The sequence below is a fragment of the Littorina saxatilis genome, linkage group LG15 (assembly GCF_037325665.1).
Source record: "Littorina saxatilis isolate snail1 linkage group LG15, US_GU_Lsax_2.0, whole genome shotgun sequence".
In the NCBI taxonomy this organism is placed as follows: domain Eukaryota; kingdom Metazoa; phylum Mollusca; class Gastropoda; order Littorinimorpha; family Littorinidae; genus Littorina; species Littorina saxatilis.
Window position 1 is genome coordinate 12,393,147 of NC_090259.1, and position 23,682 is coordinate 12,416,828.

The following is a 23,682-nucleotide window of genomic DNA, read 5'->3' on the forward strand; positions in this document are numbered from 1 at the left end:
GTAAGACATTCGCAAGAAATGTGTATATGAACATGTTGTATTTGGCCCAAAAAAGAGACTGATGGACAGGAAAAATATTGACCATTCGAAGCCTTACGAATCCTTGCGAATGTCTTCCGAATGGTTGCGAGTGCTTGCGAATGTCTACTGATCATTGCGAATGCATACGAATCTATATTCGCAAGGATATTCGGCACAGTGTAAGACAGGCATAACGAATGTTTGCGAATGCCTTGCGAGCCTGACGAATACATTGCGATGATTACGAATGTTCGCAAGGATATTCGGCACAGTGTGAGACAGGTATAACGAATGATTGCGAATGCCTTGCGAGCGTTACGAATACATTGCGATGATTACGAATGTCTTGCGAAATCTTACAAGTACGTTGCAAAAAAGTTAAGAATATGACTTCTTTGCGAATATTAGGAACATGTTGCTATGTTCAAAACAAGAGACGAATGGTGGCGAATGGTTAAGAACATTTACGAATGTTATGGTGCGCCAAATTGATATTACTATCGTTAACTTTATATAGGCCCATTGCAGAAACTCAAGTTATCAACAGCATTTCTACTCGGCGCGCGCGGTATGAGAATCACGGGTCGTAACTCTCTGGAATTGGTCATCCGCCGCCATGTTGGATGCCTTGCACGATCTCTGACAGTGCTTGAGCGTTGGGTGGCGACTCGACAAAAGTGAAAATGACACGTTGTGTGGCCAAAAACTGCAGTCAGCAGGCACACTTTAGGATCCCTAAAGTTGTTTACCATCAGGGTGACAACTGGAAGGAAGTTACTGAGCGGAGAAGACGATTATAACTGGTTATATTTTGCTGTGTGCAGTGCGCTAATCAACAATAAATTGTCCATCGGTTGTGCCTTTAGAGTGAACACTGTGATAGGATGCTTTGAAAATTATACTTTGCAGTAGTTACCTGAGCTGCATTGTACCTCATTTGCCTGTCTTGAGAGCTTTATCTTGTGAATTTTGGTGCACTGTCTGCATGGTAATTTGAGATAAAGAATAAATAAATGAATATAATAATGTATTCTTGCTTTACTTTTTATGTTGTGCTGTTGTGTTAAAAAGGCAGATCCCCTTTGGACTCATGCATGCACAGTTTTCTTCATTTTGTCTGCATACACAGTGAAATACGCAAAAAGAACAAGAGTGCAATGAAGAAAACTAACAAAGACGGCATCCAATATGGCGGCGCGAAGAGAGTATGAGCGGAGTTGTGCCCCTTAGGGCTAAAGCTAGCCGATCCATTTGATAACGTCACGCCGAGTAAGAAGAATGAATTGGACCTATAGGGTTTTGAAACTATCGTTAACTGTTATGTAAAGTTTCGAAACTATCGTTATCTGTTATATAGAGTTTCGAAACTATCGTTAGCTGTTATACAGAGTTTCTGGAACTCTAAATAACAGCTAACGATAGTTTTATCAAAAGCGCGTCGGTATCGTTCCCAAATGGGAAAACCCTGATATGCCATTGCAAAACTATCTTTATGCTACGAAATATACATTTGAACTAGAAACACAATTTAAAAAACTACAACATTAGTTATTGACCGTTCTTCTGTTGTCGTCTTCTCAAATCATTGTTGAGTTTGTTTAATATTAGCTTTAGGCCCTTTTGTACTTTCGGCCGTACCGTTTTCCACGTGTGCGGTTTGAAGACGGTAGGCCTACTGAATATTCGCGGACAAGACCATGACAGACGCACTACACAAAACAGTGGGTATTTTTCAAAACAAACACAAAACGTGTTTCCCGAGTGACATCCCCCACGACGCGTTTTGGTGTTTTGGGTACTGGACGGGTCAACCTGACCACTGCATGCATGCCAGCCGTATGTGTACAAACTGACCCGCACTGACACAGCGCGGCAGCGAGAACGGGTCAAGCTGACACTGACCAATATTTCTGTGAAAACAGGAAGCGTGCTAGCTGTAACGAAGATTTGATTACTTGATTAAACAAAGTGCCAGCGAAATGGACTTATCAGACGACAGTTACTTGAATATGATCTACTAAATGTTGTAGTAATTTAGTGCAAATTCGCTCGAACGAAACGTTCAGCAGCCATTTTGCCGGCATCGAAACATCCGACCACGCCTTCGCTATTTTTAGAAACTCTATATAACAGTTAACGATAGTAATATCACTTGCGCGCACCATGCCGCCGTTTTGTGAAACCCTCGTTATCTGTTATTCATAGTTTTAGCAATAGCGCGCACAAACGCGCTATTGATATAACTCTAAATAACAGTTAACGATAGTTTCGAAACTCTATTTAACAGATAACGATAGTTTCGAAACTCTATATATCAGTTAACGATAGTTTCAAAACCCTTTATAACTGTTAACGATAGTAATATCAATTTGGCGCACCATAGAATGTCTTGCGACCATGTCCCGATCATTGTGAATTATTGGAAAATGCTATTCGCAAGGGCAATTCGGCACAGTGTAAGAGTAGCTTTATCGTGGGTGATTTATGAGCGTCGGCTATGTGTCTAATGTCTGTTCGGCCGTGTGCGGCCGAGGAACTATGGCGTGCCAATGCGATTCTTATCTTGGCGCGAGACTGTCTTGTGTTAAAACCATGGTTCCACTGACCCCTGTAATCTATACCTCCCGGCACGGTTCGTTGTTTTAGTGTTGATGCAGTATGTGTACTACGTGAGTGTTTTAACGTCGCCGTGTCGACATGGCTGAATCCAAACTTATACCTTGCATGGGGGTCAGCTCGTTACTCCCCCGTATCGCTACTCCCCCGGCTCGATACTCCTTGCATGGACCCCTGTCAGAAACGCTTTAGTTGTGGAGAAGAGGAAATGTATCTGTGGCGCAGCATTTTAACCCACAGATATACATCACTGTCTCTTGACGAATTTACATTTACCATAGAGGACTTTAATCAAAATAACGATGTTATTAGTTTCCCACCAAGTCCACTCGTTAACGCAAAGAAAAGTGACTTTCCCAACTTGGCGAAGACTGTGATAAGGCTGTTAACAGCTGGCGTCAAGCTTGTCACGTTATCTCTTTATTTTACAGTTGCCCCCGCAGGCACCTTCTTATGTCAGGGCAAGGCATGTAAAATATGGTCTACCACTGAGTGTGATAGTATCCACCCTCTGGTCATTTCGTATACTGGAGAGGGTGATTTTGACAAGCTGTGCTCATCTCTTAACATTAACAACCTTCCCTTTACAATGTTGGATGCCTATGATACTTGCCGGTACCCAAAGCACACCACCGCAGCCTGAGAGCAATACTTCTACAGAAGAGGTTGATACAGAGGCTTCACCTCCCTTCACCCCCCTCTCGTCATTTGTTGACATTAGCACTCTCCGCCCTCCTCTCATCAGTCGTCGAGAAACCCCCCTCCACCCCCCTTTCATCAGTCGTCGAGATACCCCCCTCCACCCCCCGCTCATCAGTTGTCGAGATACCCCCCTCCACCCCACAATCTGACCACGTTGCAGCACGTCACACAGCACAGGGCAAAGTCACAATCAAACGAGCAGCGCGTGACCACCAAGCCCACCGCACGCGCCGTGTATCTCCACTCCAATAGGAAGGTTTCCGCCTGTTTTGGGTGCGTGCTCCTTGCGGGGGCAAAAAACATCGAGGTCACAAGCAGGGTCAAGGGGAATTTCGGCTGGGCGGACAGGAGTATGACGGCTTACTAGTGCCAAAACCTGGTGTTACCCATTATCACGTGATAATTACTAATTAACGCTGTCAGTTACTGTTTTCATCTGTTAGTTACTAATTTTCACGGGAAAATTACTAATTTTTTGTTTTGGCACTAGCAATCCGTCAGGAAGTGAGCCAAAACTAAAAATTTAGTAATTAACAGGTGAAAGTTAGTAATTTTTCCGGAAAAATTAGTAATTTTCCGGGGAAAATTAGTAATTAACACGTGAAGGGAAAATTACTCCCTTGATAATTACAATTATGAGGTTTTGGCACTAGTAAGCCGTCATACAGGAGACTACAATAGGAAGGTTTCCGCCAGTTATCTCTCTTTGAGGTTTTTGGTGCTTTGAGAGTACCGTACCCCTTGCGGGGGCAAAAAACATCGAGGTCACAAGCAGGGTCAAGGGGAAGGTCGTTGGGCGGACAGGAGACAATCCCCCATTGTGTGTAATCGTTTTGCACTAGTGGACGAGGGGTTGAGTGGTGTCCAGAGATTTATCGACGGTTTGGGAGTTTCTGTTACCGGCCTTGGCGACAGCAAGGCAGACAAATGTTTCGTCGAAGACGTCAAAGTCCAGATCAGCAACACACTGAAGCTGGACTTTCAAACACAACTGGACAAACTCATGACTAGCATCGAGAACCTCACAGGACGGGTAAATGCACTTGAGAAAGAAAAACAATCACTCAAATCTAAAATAAAAGACAGCACAAAAAAACAAAAGCATTCGTACAACAGTGACCAAAACCCCAATGAAACTACAGTTCCAATTTCAGTAGTATTAGTTATCGTTAGATTTGACCGTGATATCAACATTTATCAGTCTGAATGTCGAGAAAGCTGAAATCATATCAGATCGAGGCGGGAGCCGAGATCTGATATGATTCAGCCTTTCGAGACATTCAGACTGATAAATGTTGATATCACGGTCAAATCTAACGATAACGATTTTATCGCATTCGATTTCGGAACAGTAGCCTGAACCAAAGAAGTCGGACAAACGCAAGGGAGGCTACTGCCATGTTGGAAATGTTGGATTTTTCTTTTCCTGCTTTCGCACTGAACTTCGTTGCTCTTACTTTTATTTTTCAGTAACAGTTTCTTTTTCCCCGACAAAAATAGTGCATTTAAAAAGCAAAATGAACAAAAATATACGGTCTCAACAGATCACAAGCAAAGGCTAACAAGTTCAGTGGAGTTGGAAGGAACAGCAAAGTACGAAAGTCCCAGTTACTTTATCAGTCCGGCGTAGACTTTTTGACTGTGCGATTTGGCAATTCTGAACGGCGATGGCAGGAACTGAAGTGCGCCAGGCTGTATCAGTGAAGTCCTCTGGCTCATTTTCTGTGTCCAAGAAAGCTTCCAGGTATTTGTCGGCGTCGATGGACTGCATAATATAAATAATGTTGTCGAAGCTCAGAGTCGAAGCTCAACTGAGTGCAGACGACAAAATGGTGTCCTCAGCTGAAGGCGCTGTAACTGTGTGAAACTGAAAGATGCCTGGGGTTGATGTTGTATGGCTACGACTAAGAAGGGTGAAGAATGGTTCATGCAGGTGCGAACTGTTTAAATCGTCTGCTTATTTCCTGCCTGTTTGTGAGTGATGTGCGCTGAAACACTGAAAGAGATTTCACAGTTTTCTGAGTACTGGTACTTTCAAGGTCAGCCTTGTTTAAGGCTGTTCCAACCACCTCAGTCGGTAAGATTGTAACATTCTTTTCTACTGCTTCTCTGTTAAAGCTGGGTGGGAGAAGTTGTTTTTTCGTCATTGCACAGCTTAATCTTTCTGATGCAGTTACTTTCCTTTTATAAATTTGTGATTTATAAAGAAGGGAGTGTTACGAATTTTTTTTTTCTGAAAGTGTCTGTTTGTAAATAAAAATTCTATCAGAAATGCATGTCCTAACTCTGTTTACTAAGTCACTCCATTTCACACACACACAGCACTCAAACTAGGCACAAAAACATAAACAAGTTGTTTCCCTTTGCCCTCGTACCTATATTTCATTCATACAAAATACATGCATGGCAATTCACACACAATCAACATTCACTTAAATTCACTGAAATATAATAATAAGTTGAGTAGTTATGTGAAGGAATATCTGTCCCTCGATGACGTTGTCACTTGTTACTCACAGCTCAATTGTTACTCACAGTTCACTTGTTACGCACAATTCACTTGTTACGCACACTTCAGTGGTTACTCACAGTTCAGTGGTTACTCACAGTTCAGCGGGTTCATTTACTTGATCCATATCACACCCATGAAAGATTACGACCATGGTGATATGGGGTGGGATTCCAAGAATTCCTGCGCTGCGTTACAACCTTGTGCCGTTGCATCCGTCGACCACAAATTATTAATTCCACTCTTACTCAATAATATCACATTCATCCGTCAACTAGCCTATGCTATTACAGTATCATTTCAGCTCATTTACCAAATACTCCATTACAAAGGAAAATACAAACATTCCTTTCCAAAATGGCAGACAACAGCTCACACATCTTCTAATCCAATTCACAACATTATTCTCAAAGTCATTTCACAAGTCAAGATTACTGAACAAATACAATTCAATAAATACCTGTATATTCACAGCATTGAATCAAACATGATTCATCCAAGCATGAGTCACATACAGTCGACCTCAATGCTACTTGAGAAACATTCTATGAAATGTAGAGACCCGGGCAGACACACCCGTCTCCCGTGAAAGTTAACAATGTTCTGCTCGGCACGACAAACATGGCTACCTCAAGTTCCTCCAATTTAGTAATCTCCTCTCCCATTGGTCAATCCTAACATGCCATACTATGCTGATTGAAACGTCTTCTTTCATTGGTCAATTCTATCAGGCCATACTATGCGGATTGAAAGTATGGTAAGCTAATCTGCACACATTTAATAAAATTGCTAAAACAAATTTAAACAATAATTTAGACTAAACTATGTACAAATCCATTTGTCACAGGGAGACATTTGTTTCCTTCAGGTGAGATTTGTTTCTTCAAACCTAAACTTCATAAACTACTTTCTGCACGATATCAAATTCACTAGGCACTTCCTGCACGATATCAATTGATATACAGTTCCTAGTTGACCAATGGCAACCGCTGCTTTTGTTATGTGATCAGTAAACATGCGATAATCTCCGACATTGTGCCTAGGCAACGCCTTATTCAGGACGACCAATCTCAGCACAACGAATACGGTGTATCAATAGCAAACGCCTTCCAAGTGCTAGGGAACGAACATAACGTCACCGAAAATGGACCTTCGGAACCAGGCAAAATAAGCCTATATTAATATTAAGCGACTTCAATATCGATTTGCATAAACCACAGACAGCTTGGTGCACAATTTTGTCCCTCTTTGGCCTTCAACAACTAGTTGAAACGTCAACAATAATAACTGCATCAACTGCGACATTAATTGACCATATCTACACGGATGAAAAAACAATGGTTTCGAATGTTAATGTGGTACATTCTGGCATTAGTGATCAGTACGTGACTTGCTGCTCATGGAACTATATAATCCCAAAATGTCATACAAAAGGAAACACAACCATCAAATATCAAAGCTTTAAACAATTTCACGAGTCTAAGTTTTTCATAGACTTATCTTCAGCTCCGTTCCATGATGTGTTTAATTGCACTGAGGCTGAGGAGGCGCTTAATTGTTTTTCACGTATATTCTTCCCGATTATTGATAAGCATGCCCCTCTGAGGCAACACCGAGTAAAATCTCCTACATTACCACCATGGCTTACTCCTGAGATTGTAGAAGCTATGGCACTACGTGATTTTTTGAAGGAAAATCAAAGGAAATCAGAATTTAAACCACAACGCAATAGAGTTACCGAGTTAGTACGCCAGGCAAAACGTAATCATTTTCATAAATTGGTTGAAGACAAAAAGGATGTTGCCATGCTTTGGCAAGCCATAAATGAAGTGTTAGGTAAATCCCAGAGAAGAAATAGCAGATTAAATAGTGCCATTTCTCCTGACGAATTCAATGAGCACTTTGTGTGTTTGGCTGATTGATTGAAACAATTTAAAAATGTAAATGAAGAAGTCGATATTTTTCCTGATGCATTTAAAACGGCAAAGGTCGTTCCACTTCCTAAAAATAAAGATGTGTCTGACCCTAATAACTTCAGACCAATTTCATTGCTTCCTATTTTATCAAAGCCTTTAGAGAAGCACATCCAGAAGAATCTTCTGAACTACATGGAAAGATACAAATTATTTCACAACTTTCAATCTGGGTTTCGTCCGAAACATTCCTGTAGTACAGCTCTTTCATCAACATGTGATAACTGGCTATCGGCAATTAATCGTTCGGACATATCAGGGGCTGTATTTCTTGATTTTAAGAAAGCTTTTGATCTTGTAGATCACACATTACTTTTACATAAACTCGCATTGTACGTGAACAATCCCGCAACGTGTTCATTCTTTAAATCATATCTTGTCAACAGAACACAGTATGTTTCTATAAATGGTAAAACCTCTCCCAAAGGATGTTTAAAGAGTGGAGTCCCCCAGGGGTCAGTTTTAGGGTCTATTTTGTTTTGTGTATTCATTAATGACCTCCCCCTTCATATATCTAATTCCAAAGTTAAAACGGAATTTTTGGCAGAGGATTCGACGCTTCACACAAGCTGTAGGACTGTTCAAGAAATTGAAGTTTCCTTACAGTCTAGTCTGAATGAAGTCAACAGTTGCTGTAACCAACATTTTATGATAGTGCACCCAGGAAAGACAAAAAGCATGATTATTACAACAAGACAAGAACACCAGTCACGACCTCTTAAGTTAAATCTTTCTCTGGAATCACAACCTGTTCAGCAGGTAAAGGAACATCGTGTTTTGGGTGTGATGGTCGATCAAGAATTAAAATGGCAATCTCATGTACATTATATTTGTCAAAACGTATCCAAGAATTTGTTTCTGCTATCTAAGCTAAAGCAATATGTCGATATCGCAACACTAAAACTATTTTATCATGCCCACATATCTTATCCCACATTAATTACGCATCAACTCTTTGGGATGGCGTTTCTGATGTTCACATGAAAAAGTTAAACTCTCTACATCGTCGGGCAGCTAAACTCATGTTAAATGGTTTACAATTATCAGCTGATTTGAAGTTAAAGAATCTAAACTACCTGCCGCTCGTTAAACAGTTACAGTTTAATAAGTCTGTAATGATGTATAAAGTATATATGGCGAAGTGCCCAACTATATTCAGGACCTATTTCACAGAGTCACCGAAAGGTACGGGTCTATCAATTTTCTACCATCAATACCCAGGATTGATTTGTTCAAAACTAGTCAAGCCTTCTCTGGCTCTACAGGGGTGTTGCCAGACATTTTCATGTTGGGACATTTGGACGAAACTGTCAGAAAGCTTTAGGACATCTTGGAAAATGTTCGGCTATTATTTTGGCTCATACAAAGTCACCGCAACATTGTCATTGAAGCACAAGACTCAAGAGGGGAACACCAATACATACAATCATTGTCTTAGGAACACAGATTACAGGGGCGGAGCAGTTATGCCATTGGGTACAACCTGGGGTCAAGGGTCCCGTTGGGGGGGTTCTGGGGGGCAAAGCCCCCCTGAAGCTGAAGAATGTTAGCTATTTTATAAACAATTTGTGGCTTATCCTTGATTTTAAACATGATCAACTGGTGTCAGCAGCCACTCATTATTTCTTTTAACGTTAGTATTAAATAATGGCAATTTATCTTCACTGATATCCGCTCTCGACATCATATAGTATGGTTAGAAGGAAGACGTGTCGCATACTGTGACAACTAAACAATTAACTCTTCCCCCGGCTTTACAGACAGAAATAGAAAAAAAATTCAGACAGCCGGGAGGGGGGAGGGGGGAACCCCTGTAACACCCCCTGGATTATATGTTGCTGATTTAATTACATCCGACACCTGAAACTTTTTCAAACCTTTAACTTTAATTTCTTGAAAGTAAACCTCTTCCAATCTTGTGCAAATCTTGACAAACCTTGGGAAACATGACAATAAAAGACCGTGTAGGGTGAGCCATTTTGCTTGAAAACCACGATTTGGAGGACGCTTTTCATTTTCTGGCTCAGCAGATTTTGATTCGCGGTGACTATCGTCTGCTATGTCGTCTGCTACACTACTACCACTCACACTGACACTGTCCACATTCGCGGTGTTCCTGTCATTTTGTCCGGAATCACTTACCTTGGTGAAGGGTAGCAAACCTTGGCCAATTTAGTTTTTTATATTTAGTCAAGTTTTGACTAAATATTTTAACATCGAGGGGGAATCGAAACGAGGGTCGTGGTGTATGTGCGTGCGTGTGTGTGTGTGTGTGTGTATGTGTGTGTGTGTGTGTGTAGAGCGATTCAGACTAAACTACTGGACCGATCTTTATGAAATTTGACATGAGAGTTTCTGGGTATGAAATCCCCGAACGTTTTTTTCATTTTTTTGATAAATGTCTTTAATGAGGTCATATCCGGCTTTTCGTGAAAGTTGAGGCGGCACTGTCACGCCCTCAATTTTCAACCAAATTGGTTGAAATTTTGGTCAAGTAATCTTCGACAAAACCCGGACTTCGGTATTGCATTTCAGCTTGGTGGCTTAAAAATTAATTAATGACTTTGGTCATTAAAAATCTGAAAATTGTAAAAAAAAATAAAAATTTATAAAACGATCCAAATGTACGTTTATCTTATTCTCCATCATTTGCTGATTCCAAAAACATATAAATATGTTATATTCGGATTAAAATCAAGCTCTGAAAATTAAATATATAAAAATTATTATCAAAATTAAATTGTCCAAATCAATTTAAAAACACTTTCATCTTATTCCTTGTCGGTTCCTGATTCCAAAAACATATAGATATGATATGTTTGGATTAAAAACACGCTCAGAAAGTTAAAACAAAGAGAGGTACAGAAAAGCGTGCTATCCTTCTTAGCGCAACTACTACCCCGCTCTTCTTGTCAATTTCACTGCCTTTGCCATGAGCGGTGGACTGACGATGCTACGAGTATACGGTCTTGCTGAAAAATGGCATTGCGTTCAGTTTCATTCTGTGAGTTCGACAGCTACTTGACTAAATATTGTATTTTCGCCTTACGCGACTTGTTGTTTCTTGTGTTTATTTGCTTGTTTGCTTATTTGTCCGACTATTTGTTTGCTGGTTTGTTCGTTTAATTTGTTTATTTGTCATGTTGTTTTACTTGTTTATCATTTATTATACATTTGCAGGGGTGTTGCCAGACATTTTCATGTTGGGACATTTGGCCGAAACTGTCAGAAAGCTTTAGGACATCTTGGAAAATTTTCGGCTATTATTTTGCTCATACAAAGTCACCGCAACAATTGTCATTGAAGCACAAGACTCAAGAGGGGAACACCAATACATACAATCATTGTCTTAGGAACACAGATTACAGGGGCGGAGCAGTTAAGCCAGAGGGGGGAGGGTACAACCTGGGGTCCAAGGTCCCGTTGGGGGGTCTGGGGGGCAAAGCTCCCCTGAAGCTGAAGAATGTTAGCTATTTTATAAACAATTTGTGGCTTATCCTTGATTTTAAACATTATCAACTGGTGTCAGCAGCCACTCATTATTTCTTTTAACGTTAGTATTAAATAATGGCAATTTATCTTCACTGATATCCGCTCTCGACATCATATAGTATGGTTAGAAGGAAGACGTGTCGCATACTGTGACAACTAAACAATCAACTCTTCCCCCGGCTTTACAGACAGAAATAGAAAATAAATTCAGACAGCCGGGGGGGGGGGGGGGAACCCCTGTAACACCCCCTGGATTATATGTTGCTGATTTAATAACATCAGACACCTGAAACTTTTTCAAACCTTTAACTTTAATTTCTTGAAAGTAAACCTCTTCCAATCTTGTGCAAATCTTGACAAACCTTGGGAAACATGACAATAAAAGACCGTGCAGGGTGAGCCATTTTGTTTGAAAACCACGATTTGGAGGACGCTTTTCATTCTCTGGCTCAGCAGATTTTGATTCGCGGTGACTATCGTCTGCTATGTCGTCTGCTACACTACTACCACTCACACTGACACTGTCCACATTGGCGGTGTTCCTGTCATTTTGTCCGGAATCACTTACCTTGGCGAAGGGTAGCAGACCTTGGCCAATTTAGTTTTTTTCTTTTTTGGTTGCGACATGATGTTCAAATCCAAATCGAAAGCACTGACTGACTGATAAACTATCGCGAACCGACAAAGGCAAGGGAAACCACTCTGGCATCTCTATTTGTTTGCAATGGTTTCCGTTCAAAACATTGATGTTTCGTTTTTGAGTCACTTGAGAAAAAGTGACTCTATGTAATCGGTCAGTGTTAGTCTGTCCGGCCGGCCGGCCGGCCGTCCGGCCGGCCGGCCGTCCGTAGACACCACCTTAACGTTGGACTTTTCTCGGAAACTATCAAAGCGATCGGGCTCATATTTTGTTTAGTCGTGACCTCCAATGACCTCTACACTTTAACGATGGTTTCGTTGACCTTTGACCTTTTTCAAGGTCACAGGTCAGCGTCAAAGGAAAAATTAGACATTTTATATCTTTGACAAAGTTCATCGGATGTGATTGAAACTTTGTAGGATTATTCTTTACATCAAAGTATTTACATCTGTAGCCTTTTACGAACGTTATCAGAAAAACAAGGGAGATAACTAGCCTTTTCTGTTCGGCAACACACAACTTAACGTTGGGCTTTTCTCGGAAACTATAAAAGTGACCGGGCTCAAATTTTATGTGAACGTGACTCATTGTGTTGTGAATAGCAATTTCTTCCTGTCCATCTGATGCCTCATATGATATTCAGAACTGCGAAAGTGACTCGATCGAGCGTTTGCTCTTCTTGTTGGTATTCGCGAAGAAAATAAACGTCAGTCAGTTGACTTAGTACATCGGCAACAGTTTTAGCAATCAAAGCCTGACCAATACAAAAAAAACTGGACAAACTTGTCCGAATACTCTTCGGACATTTGGCCGATAGGGACATGAAAGTTTCGGCCAAAGTAAAAAAAAATCGGCGATTGGCCGAAGGGCCGACCCAAACGACACCCCTGCATTTGTATTAGAAGTAAGGACCGGTTGTAAGAAAAGGCGTCGCCTTAAACCTTTATCCTTGAAAAATAAAGTTCCATCATCATCATCATCATCATCATCATCATCATCATCATCATCATCATCATCACCATCATCTCTCTCTCTCTCTCTGTCTCTCTGTCTCTCTGTCTCTGTCTCTCTCTCTCTCTCTCTCTCTCTCTCTCTCTCTCTCTCTCTCTCTCTCTCTCTCTCTCTTATGTTTCGACGCTCTGGGATGGCAGCAGCGATGTCCACTTGAAAAAGTTAGACTCTCTATCGTCGCTCGGCCAAACTCATCGTAAAGGATAATGCCTCAACAGAATGATATGAAATTAAAAATGCTTAACTTTTTTCCAATGGAAAAGCATCTCAAGTTAAACAAAGCCATTTTCATGCATAAATTGTATTACGGTAAAGTGCCGATTTACATTACATCATTATTTAATAAAGCTACCCACAGATACGGGTCGGTCAACTTGATCCCACCGATTCCACGAATTGACTTGTATAAGACCAGTCTTGCTTTTTCGGGTACTTCAGTTTGGAATTCACTTCCATCATCCTGTAAGCACTTAAAGTCATTAAAAAGTTTAAAAAAATGTGTTAAAAACCACTTAATGTCTGATCTGAGTAGTTTAACGCGTTTTGATTTACCACGCTTAGTATTACGTCAAAGATATGCTGTGCATTGTATATTCTGAACATATTTTTGTTGTACTATTGCTACATGTTCGATTGCTACCAGCTTGTATTTATAATTACCTGCATAGTATGCATTTGATTTTATGAATAACCACATAATTATGTATGCTCTTCATGCCTCATCTTCATCATCATCATCATCATCATCATCATCATCATCATCAATCATCATCATCGTCATCTTTATCATCACGTGCTGAAGTTTTCCGACCTCCTTTTGTTGGTTAACTTTTTACCTTTTTAACTTTTAATTTTTTAATTATAGCATTGTGTGTCCATGCGTCCCAAGGACAGATTGTAAGAAAAGGCGTAGCTTAAATTTTAATCCTTGTTAAATAAAATTCAATTCAATTCAATTCAATTCTCTTTCTCTCTTTCTCTCTCTCTTTCTCTCTCTCCCTCTCTCTCTCTCTCTCTCTCTCTCTCTCTCTCTCTCTCTCTCTCTCTCTCTCTCTCTCTCTGTGCGGGCTAATAAGTCGCGCAGCGCGTGTGAACATACATGAGTGTGTGTGTGTAATTGTAATTATGGTTTAGCAGTGTGTTTAACTTTGGATTCTACATGGATTTTTCGTTTTTATAAATATAGATAAGAATGAACGGTGTTACGCTCTATAGTGAGCAATTTTTATATTTTCTGTGGTAGTAGCAGACTTATGAAGCCATGCCGTTTTGTGTGTGTGTGTGTGTGTGTGTGTGTGTGTGTGTGTGTGTGTGTGTGTGTGTGTGTGTGTGTGTGTGTTGTTTTCTTTTGCGGGTATATTTTACAGATACACTTGGAGACCAAATCATAATAATTGCTGGAGAGAGGTTACTGCAGAGAATTGATTTTGTAACAATAAGCAGTACTCACGCAGTCCCAGTAATGCTGAATAACCTCAGGAATATAGAGTTCGATACCTTCGACTATCGCATCTACTGGACAGAAAGGAGAGATACCAGGATTCATTCCGTGCTTCTGAACGGCTCAGACGAAAGAATCGTCCTGGACCTCGGTGAAGGTATTTGGAAATGAGGATGTTGTCACGTTGCGGTGATTGTGATGGTGGTTGGTTGATTGATGGTTTGAAACGTCCCTCCAACTTAATGTGGCTATGCGGGGCCGTGTGGTGGTGGTAGTGGTGTGTGTGTGTGTGTGTGTGTGTGCGTGTGTGTGGGTGAGTGTGTGCGTGTGTGTGTGTGATTGCGTGTGTGTGTTTGTGTATGTACGTGTGTGTGGGTGTGTACCATTTCAATTGTCTTACAACGCAAAAGCCCGTGAAGTGTTTGGTGTGATGTAATCCCCTGGATGCCAGGCTATAGACAAACAACTGCATAACAACTTAAGAATAAGAAGAAAGAAAACGAAGAAAAATTGTGTGTGTGTATGTGTGTATGTGTGTGTGTGTGTGTATGTGTGTGTGTGTATGCGTGCATGCGTGTGTGCTTGCTTGCGTGCGTGTGTGTGTGTTTGTGTGTGTGTGTGTGTTCGTGTGTCTGATTGTGTGAGTGTGTCTGATTGTGTGTCTGTTTGTAATAATAATAATAATAAAGATAGCTTATATAGCGCCGCTTCACAAATTTAACTATGCTCTTAGCGCTGTACATCGAGATATAACAATTTCAATAATATAAATACAAAGATGATATTATAATAATACACATTTACAAATATCACTCACGTGCATACATCCTCGTGCACACCACGCGCATACACACTCCCACTCATTAACAAGTGCTTCCATCCCCCTGCCACTGAGATGTTGTGTCTGTGTCTTTATGTATTTATTCATATTAACAGGCGCGGTGTTGAGTGACATTGTGTTAGATGCGCCATCTGACCTACTCTTCTACATCGATAGTGGACATGACGTCATTGGTCTCCTGACGACTTCTGGTGATGCACATAAGCACATCATTGCAACAGATCTGGACGATCAAACTAAAATTGCAGTAAATACAAAAACGGGGTAAGACAAAATATCTTCATCGATGTACTTTTTTGGGGTGTCTGCATGTGGTCTTCGTTCCCCGGTTGAAACACTGCCTCGAGGAAAGTCTAGCTGTTTGTTGCATACTCAAGGAAAATAAGTGACCTTCTAACCGAAGAGTTGATTTCGACATTAACAGACTCGTCGCAAATATCTATTTTGAAAAGCACACTGACATATGCCTTGTGTTTGTCATACATTAATTATGTCTAATTAGCGCACCTTTCTTCATCGTTGCTTTGATTTTTGAATGTTTTCATGTATTTGCAGGTCTTCTCTTATCTTTAACTCTAATTTCTGATGTCAAACTCAGAGAGCGTTATCTCTGTTGATACACTTTATTCAAAACGTTCAGCTACATTGACATTTGTTTTGCAGGAAGGTGTACTGGACTACTCGCAAAACGATAGAGGCAGCCAACTACGATGGAAGCAACATCACCACCTTGTTTTCTCTGAGTGGAATACGTGACATGGTGTCAGTTACCGTCGACTCTGAGCGTGAGTATCAAGCACACAAGGAAATGCATCAATCATGTGTTCAATAAAACCTGTCTGTCTGCCTGAAAGGAAAGTCCGTCGCTGTATCTCTTTATGTCTCTATGTGTCTCTGTCTGCCTCTCTCTCTCTCTCTCTCTCTCTCTCTCTCTCTCTCTCTCTCTCTCTCTCTCTCTCTCTCTCTCTCTCTCTCTCTCTCTCTCTCTCTCAGTCTCTCTCTCGTTCGTTCGTTCGTTTGTTTTCTGTGTCTCTCTCTGTGTCTCTTTCTTTCTCTCTTTCTCTCTTTCTCTCTGAATTTGTTTCTGCTATCAAAGTTAAAGCAATATGTCGATATCGCAACACTATAACTATTTTATCATGCCCACATCTTATCCCATATTAATTACGCATCAACTCTTTGGGATGGCGTCTCTGATATTCACATGAAAAAGTTAAACTCTCTACATCGTCGGGCAGCTAACATCATGTTAAATGGTCCACAATTATCAGCTGATTTGAAGTTAAAGAATCTAAACTACCTGCCGCTAGTTAAACACTTACAGTTTAATAAGACTGTAATGATGTATAAAGTATATCATGGCGAAGTGCCCAATTATATTCAGGACCTATTTCACAGAGTCACCGAAAGGTACGGGTCTATCAATTTTCTACCACCAATACCCACGATTGATTTGTTCAAAACTAGTCAAGCCTCCTCTGGCTGTAGTGTGGAACTCCATTCCGTCTGTAATAAGATCATTAACCTCACTGAAGATCTAGAGTTTTAAACATTATATGTCTACCTAGATGGCTATACTAGTCTTAACATGTGCAAGTAGCTGTCAACAATTGGCAAAGCTTTATGAATTACAAAATATGTTCTTTATTACATGTATTATGTGGAATTTATGTTGCGATTTTCCATCATCATCATCAACATCATCATCATCATCATCATCATCATCATCATCATCATCATCATCATCATCTTCATCTTCATCATCATCATAATCATTGTAAGCATTAGTGTAAACGTTGGTATCGTGTGAATGTTGCCGTCGATCACTTTACATGTGTAACCTCAATTAACATGTTGCATGTTTCGCTTTCGATTTGTATGTTGCTTACTTTGTCATTTTGTTGTTTATGTTTATTTGCTTGTTTGCCTTACTTGTCCATTGTTCGCTGGTTAGTTCGTTTAATCTGTTTATTTTGTCAAGTTGTTTTACTTGTTTATCATTTATTAGACATTTGTATTAGAAGTAAGGACCGGTTGTAAGAAAAGGCGTCGCCTTAAACCTCTATCCTTGAAAAATAAAGTTCCATCATCATCATCATCATCATCATCATCATCTCTCTCTGTCTCTGTATCTCTCTCTCTGTCTCTCTGTCTCCCTCTGTGTCTCTCTCTCCCTCTGTAGCTTTCTCTCTCTCTGTGTCTTGATCTCTCTCTGTCTGTCTCTCTCTGTCTTACTCTCTATCTCAGTCTGTCTGAGTTCTGTCTCTCTCTATCTCAAGTCTGTCTCACTCTGTCTGTCTGTCTGTCTGTCTCTCTCGCTCTCTCTTTGTCTCTCTCTCTCTGTCTGTCTCTCTCTCTCTCTTTGTTTTTCTCTCTGTGGGTGTGGGTGTGTCTCTCTCTGGCTCTGTCTCTCTCTGACTCTCTGTCTCTGTCTCTGTCTCTCTGTCTGTGTGACGTGACGTGGGCACTGAGGAAAGAGTGTGTTTCTTTCCCTTCGGTTCTAGCACTTCTCCATATCGTCTGACCTCCCGGTGACACGTCGTAGCACATTGTTTAGAACTCTATTGTGTAATTCGTAGACGACAAGAACTTTACATTTTCTGGCAAATCTTGAACATTCACTCTACAACGTCCAGCGTGTGCGGATTGTGTCTGCTTCTGCGTGTACTCTTAACATTTATAAGCATGTCGGCACTAGCTCCAGCCGCTGGACTGAATATCGGACACTTAAACATTTATCATCTCTTGAACAAAATTCCTGATCTCTGCGTGTTATTAAATCAACATTCTCCCATAACCCATTTGTTTGGGATTTCAGAGACTAGGCTGGACTCACGCATCTGTGATAATATACTCATAACATAACACTCATAACATTTTTTTTATTGATCCAACAAAGGAAATTAAATTGGTCATCAGCACATATAGGTCATTAATTAATAATTATAAAAGAATAAGAGAAGAAAATTCATAAAACCCATGATAACAAAAAAATATCTAAAGTAATATATGTACAACTACAATACCCTTTTTACTTGCACACTTAACACACCGACACACCAACACACATGCATACATACCTACATACATACCTACATATATACATACATACATACATACATACATACATACATTCCATGCCAAAGTGCAGCCAAGAATATCACAATAACCATATCACTGTTTGGACCAACAGACAAGTCCCCATGCAAACGATGATAACAACAATCCATAATTAACGCTATTGCACTACCAAAAGAAGAGACCAACCAAACACATAAACACATATGTTGCGGATACCTCATTAATTATTCTGTTATCCGACGCGACAGTATGGAAGTAAAACATAATAATAATAATAATAATAAATAACTTTTCTTGCTGTTTATGTCCATGATTCCATAGCAAAGTTTGTTAAGCGCAGGGCTGATCTGGAAGTGAACAGTATTGAATGCCTTTGGCTTGAAATTTCCTATAAGAATTCGAATTCTTTTCTCCTCGGCTTTGTATATAGAAATCCCGCATCCCATTCAGCTTGGTCTGACGATTTTATTGATTTGATGGATAACATTAAATGTAATAATCGTAATGTTTTGTTACTTGGTGATTTTAACATAGACTTGCATAAAACCCAGACAGCCTGTCGCTCAGTTACATCTCTCTTTGGATTCCATCAACTTGAGAACACCTCAACCAGATTGACACCCCCCGCGGGTTAGGGGGAGTCCCATATTGGTTGGGACAAGAAAGAATTTACCCGATGCTACCCAGCATGTCGTAAGAGGCGACTAACGGTTCTGTTTCTTCTCTTCTTTTGTCTTATTTCTGCCTTACAAGTCCTTTCACCTATATTTCCTTCCAAGAAAACTCTCCCTACTATTCCCTGCAGTTTTCCAATTCTTTTCTTGTTGTCTTATTTCTACCTGACTGGATCCATCACCTTTATTTCACTTACCAAAAGTCTTCTTTTCCACATCCTTATTTCTCTGCACCCCGCATGTCGTGTGAGGCGACTAACGGATTCTGTTTCTCCTTTTACCCTTGTTATGTGTTTCTTGTATAGACTATAGTCAATGTTTGTAAAGATTTTAGTCAAGCAGTATGTAAGAAATGTTAAGTACTGGAAACTTGCATTCTCCCAGTAAGGTCATATATTGTACTACGTTGCAAGCCCCTGGAGCAATTTTTTGATTAGTGCTTTTGTGAACAAGAAACACTTAACGGGTGGCTCTATCCCATCTCCCCCCCTTTCCCCTATCCCATCTCCCCCCTTTCCCTCGTCGCGATATAACATTCGTGGTTGAAAACGACGTTAAACACCAAATAAAGAAAGAAAGAAAGAACCAGATTGACTGATACAACATCAACGTTGATTGACCACATTTGCACTGATAATACCTCCATGGTGTCAAACGTGAAAACTGTACCTTCAAGCATCAGTGACCATTGTTCAATATTTTGTTCTTGGTCGTTCAAGTTACCTAAGCCGGTGCACAAGGGCCATACAACTATTGAATATAGAAGCTTTAACACGTTTGATGAAACCAAATTCTTCTTTGATCTCAGTTTAGCACCATTTTCCTCTGTGTTTAATTATGTTGTTGTTGACGAAGCGTTGGGCGCCCTTTTAGATATATTTTATCCTATAGTGGATTAAGCATGCCCCACTACGTCACCACAGAGTGAAATATCCATCTCTTCCCCCATGGTTGAAGGAACAGATTATAGAAGCCATGTCCCTGCGTGATTTTTACAAAAGCAAACAACATGAAGTCTGATTTTAAGAAACAAAGGAATAAAGTGACAGAATTAACACGTCAAGCAAAAGCAAATTATTTTAATACATTAATCGAGGACAAGAAAGATGTTGCAACTGTTTGGCGTGCTGTTAATAACATATTAGGTAAATCTAAACAGAACTCAAATCCGTCTGCCACAACCATCTTCCCTGAAGATTTTAATAACCATGTTTTGTCCCTTGCCAATAGGCTAAATGAATCTGCAAAAAGCGACAGACCTGATTCTGACATTGAAGTCTTTCTCCAAATTACATGATTTTTGTAATCAGAAATGTAAACCAGACGATTTTTTTCACTATTCCAGACATGGCAGTGCATGAGGTAGGGAAGGTGCTAGAAGGCCTTGAGAATAAAAAGTCCATGGGTCCTGATAAGATTCCTCCTTACTTGACCAAACTAGCTCTACCATACATTGTGGAGCCACTCGATGTGTATAATCTCTGCATAAAGCAAAATACTGTACCTAGTTTGTTAAAAAGAGCAAAAGAAGTTCCATTCCATAAAGGCGGAAATTTATCCGACCCAAATAACTTTAGACCCGTTTCCTTATTACCCATTTTATCCAAACCATTAGAAAAACATATTCACAAACATTTGCTTGCGTACATAGAAAGCAGAAACCTTTTCCATCAATTTCAGTCTGGTTTTCGAACAAATCACTCTTGTCACAGCGCCCTTACCACGCTATGCAACACCTGGTTGTCTGCAACAAACCGATCTGAAATCAGTGGTGCTGTGTTTCTCGACTTTAAAAAAGCGTTTGATCTTGTTGATCAATCAATTCTATTGAAGAAATTACAGTTGTATGTCAGAAACAGTTCAGTGTGTAACTTCTTTGCTTCCTATTTACATGACAGATCTCAATATACTGCCCTAAACTGTAAAATATCTAATGAGGAGACTGTGAAATGCGGGGTGCCTCAAGGTTCAGTGCTTGGGCCGATCTTGTTCTGTCTGTATATCAATGATCCGCCACTGCACATTTCTGATAGTAATGTAAGAAGTGATTTTTTTGCTGACGATTCTTCTCTTCATGCAAGTGGGAAGTCTGTTCCAGTAATATACAGGGCCGGACTACCGGGGGGGTTATGGGGGTTGCGCAACCTAAACATGTACCTTACTTATTTAATTTTTTTTTATTATTATTGCTTATTTTATGCCGTTTCATGCAAGGAGCGACTATTTTCCTATCTCAGAATATGCCCTACCCATCAGCTTCAGGGGGCTTTGCCCCCTGACCCCCAGGGGCGGACGACGGGGGGGGGGGGGGGGGGGGGGGGGGTGTCTAGGGTTTCCGGACCCCCCCCCCCCAGCCAAAAAATAAAAATTTTGAATGAGGTATGCATTTCTTTATTTTACATTGAGATTCAATTTTTGGGGTATTAATCAGTGACAAAATCTGCTGCCTGAAACTGGTAATGATCATCCTCAGAATGCACCAGATGGCACCATTTTGCATCCTTTTTTTCAAAATTTTCCGGGGGGGCATGCCCCCGGACCCCCCTAGCAAGCTAGGCACTTTGCGCCGTCGGATCGGCGCTTCGCGCATTCACACCCATATCTTCACAATATACTTTTGAACCCCCCCCCCCCCCAGCCAGGGGGAACATCCCCCTGGACTACCACTGGCAACCCCCCCCCCTCCTCTTAGCCTAGTCCGGCCCTGATATAGTCCTCCCTTCAAACAGCTTTAAACGATGTAAATAACTGGTCTAGTGCTAATGCTATGCTTGTCCATCCAATAAAAAATAAAAGTATGGTAATTACAACCAGACAAAAACACCAGATTTCTCCACTCAAACTAAATCTTACTATTGGCACGTAATCAATTGAACAAGTTCAACAGCATCGCGTTTTAGGGGTAATTATTGATTATGAATTAAAGTTGCAGGCACAATTACAGCATATTTGCAAGATAGTAGCCAAGAACGTTTTCCTCCTTTCCAAGTTAAAGAAGGACTCTGGAAATGTTCCACCATGCTCAAGTAATGCCTCACATTATTTCTGTTTCGACGCTCTGGGATGGCAGCAGTGATGTCCACTTGAAAAAGTTAGACTCTCTCTATCGTCGCTCGGCCAAACTCATCGTAAAGGATAATGCCTCAACAGATATGAAATTAAAAATGCTTAACTTTCTTCCACTGGAAAAGCATCTCAAGTTAAACAAAGCCATTTGCATGCATACATTGTATTACGGTAAAGTGCCGATTTACATTACATCATTATTTAATAAAGCTACCCACAGATATGGGTCGGTCAACTTGATCCCACCGATTCCACGAATTGACCTGTATAAGACCAGTCTTGCTTTTTCGGGTACTTCAGCTTGGAATTCGCTTCCATCATCCTTTAAGCACTTAAAGTCATTAAAAAGTTTTTAAAAATGTGTTAAAAACCACTTAATGTCTGAGTAGTTTAACGCCTTTTGATTTACCACACTTAGTATTACGTCAAAGATATGCTGTGCATTGTATGTTCTGAACATATTTTTGTTGTACTATTTCTACATGTTCGATTGCTATCAGCTTGTATTTATAATTACCTGCATAGTATGTATTTGATTTTATGAATAACCACATATGTATGCTTTTCATGCCTCATCTTGATCATCATCATTATCATCATCATCATCGTCATCATCATCATCATCATCATCATCATCATCATCATCATCATCTTTATTATCACGTGCTGAAGTTTTCCGACCTCCTTTTGTTGGTTAACTTTTTAACTTTTTAATTTTTAATTTTTTAATTATATAATTGTGTGTCTATGCGTCCCAAGGACAGATTGTAAGAAAAGGCGTAGCCTTAAATCTTAATCCTTGTTAAATAAAGTTCAATTCAATTCAATTCTCTCTCTGTCTCTCTCTCTCTCTTTCTCTCTGTGTCTCTCTGTCTCTCTCTGTCTCTCTCTCTCTCAGTACGATCACAGGTGTGTGCGTGTATGTATGTGTGCGTGTATTTGTGTGTGTGTGTGTGTGTGTTTGTGTGTGGTTGTGTGTATGTGTGTGTGTGTGTGTGTGTGTGTGTGTGTGTTTGTATGCGTGTGTGTGCATGTGTGTGTGTGTTTGTATGCGTGTGTGTGCATGTGTGTGTGTGTATGCGCGCGTGTGTGTGTGTGTGTGTGTGTGTGTGTGTGTGTGTGTGTGTGTGGTGACCCCATGCATGCTCGTGGTGAAGCAGATACATCTCTGTTTTGCAGATGGCTATGTGTATTTCCTCGACACTGATCACAATAATTCAACTATACAGAGTTTGGATTCGAATGGTGGTCAGCCAAGTCTACTTAGAACCATAAGTCAGAGAACCATGACAACAACTAGGGTGTTCTCCTATGATGGCAAGATCTTTTACAGCAGCATCAATGTAAACAGGTAACGGAAATATTCAGTCCTGCTTGTATCACATCTTTACGGTTGTTACTAAGATTTGCTTTGAAACATGGGCAATTTTCCAAAGGTTTCCTGGCTGTCAACTTTCCCGTCACATTGTACACGCTCGCAAATGAGCCTGCTTCTTCTTCTTCTTCTTCTTCTTCTTCTTCTTCTTCTTCTTCTTCTTCTTCTTCTTCTTCTTCTTCTTCTTCTTCTTCTTCGTCTTCTTCGTCTTCTTCTTCTTCTTGTCGATCACACTTGTTA

General features: G+C 40.4%; 1 protein-coding gene across 2 annotated transcripts in view; it reads left to right on the top strand.

The window, feature by feature from the left end:
• LOC138948583 (uncharacterized) overlaps positions 1–23,682 on the top strand; it is a 67,730-nt gene that overhangs the window by 22,171 nt on the left and 21,877 nt on the right. For both annotated transcript variants that reach the window (XM_070320139.1, XM_070320140.1), the window contains exons 5-8: positions 14,332–14,562; positions 15,342–15,510; positions 15,910–16,031; positions 23,247–23,418. In XM_070320139.1, coding sequence (XP_070176240.1) covers positions 14,332–14,562; positions 15,342–15,510; positions 15,910–16,031; positions 23,247–23,418 — 694 coding nt within the window. The remainder of the gene's footprint in view (positions 1–14,331; positions 14,563–15,341; positions 15,511–15,909; positions 16,032–23,246; positions 23,419–23,682) is intronic.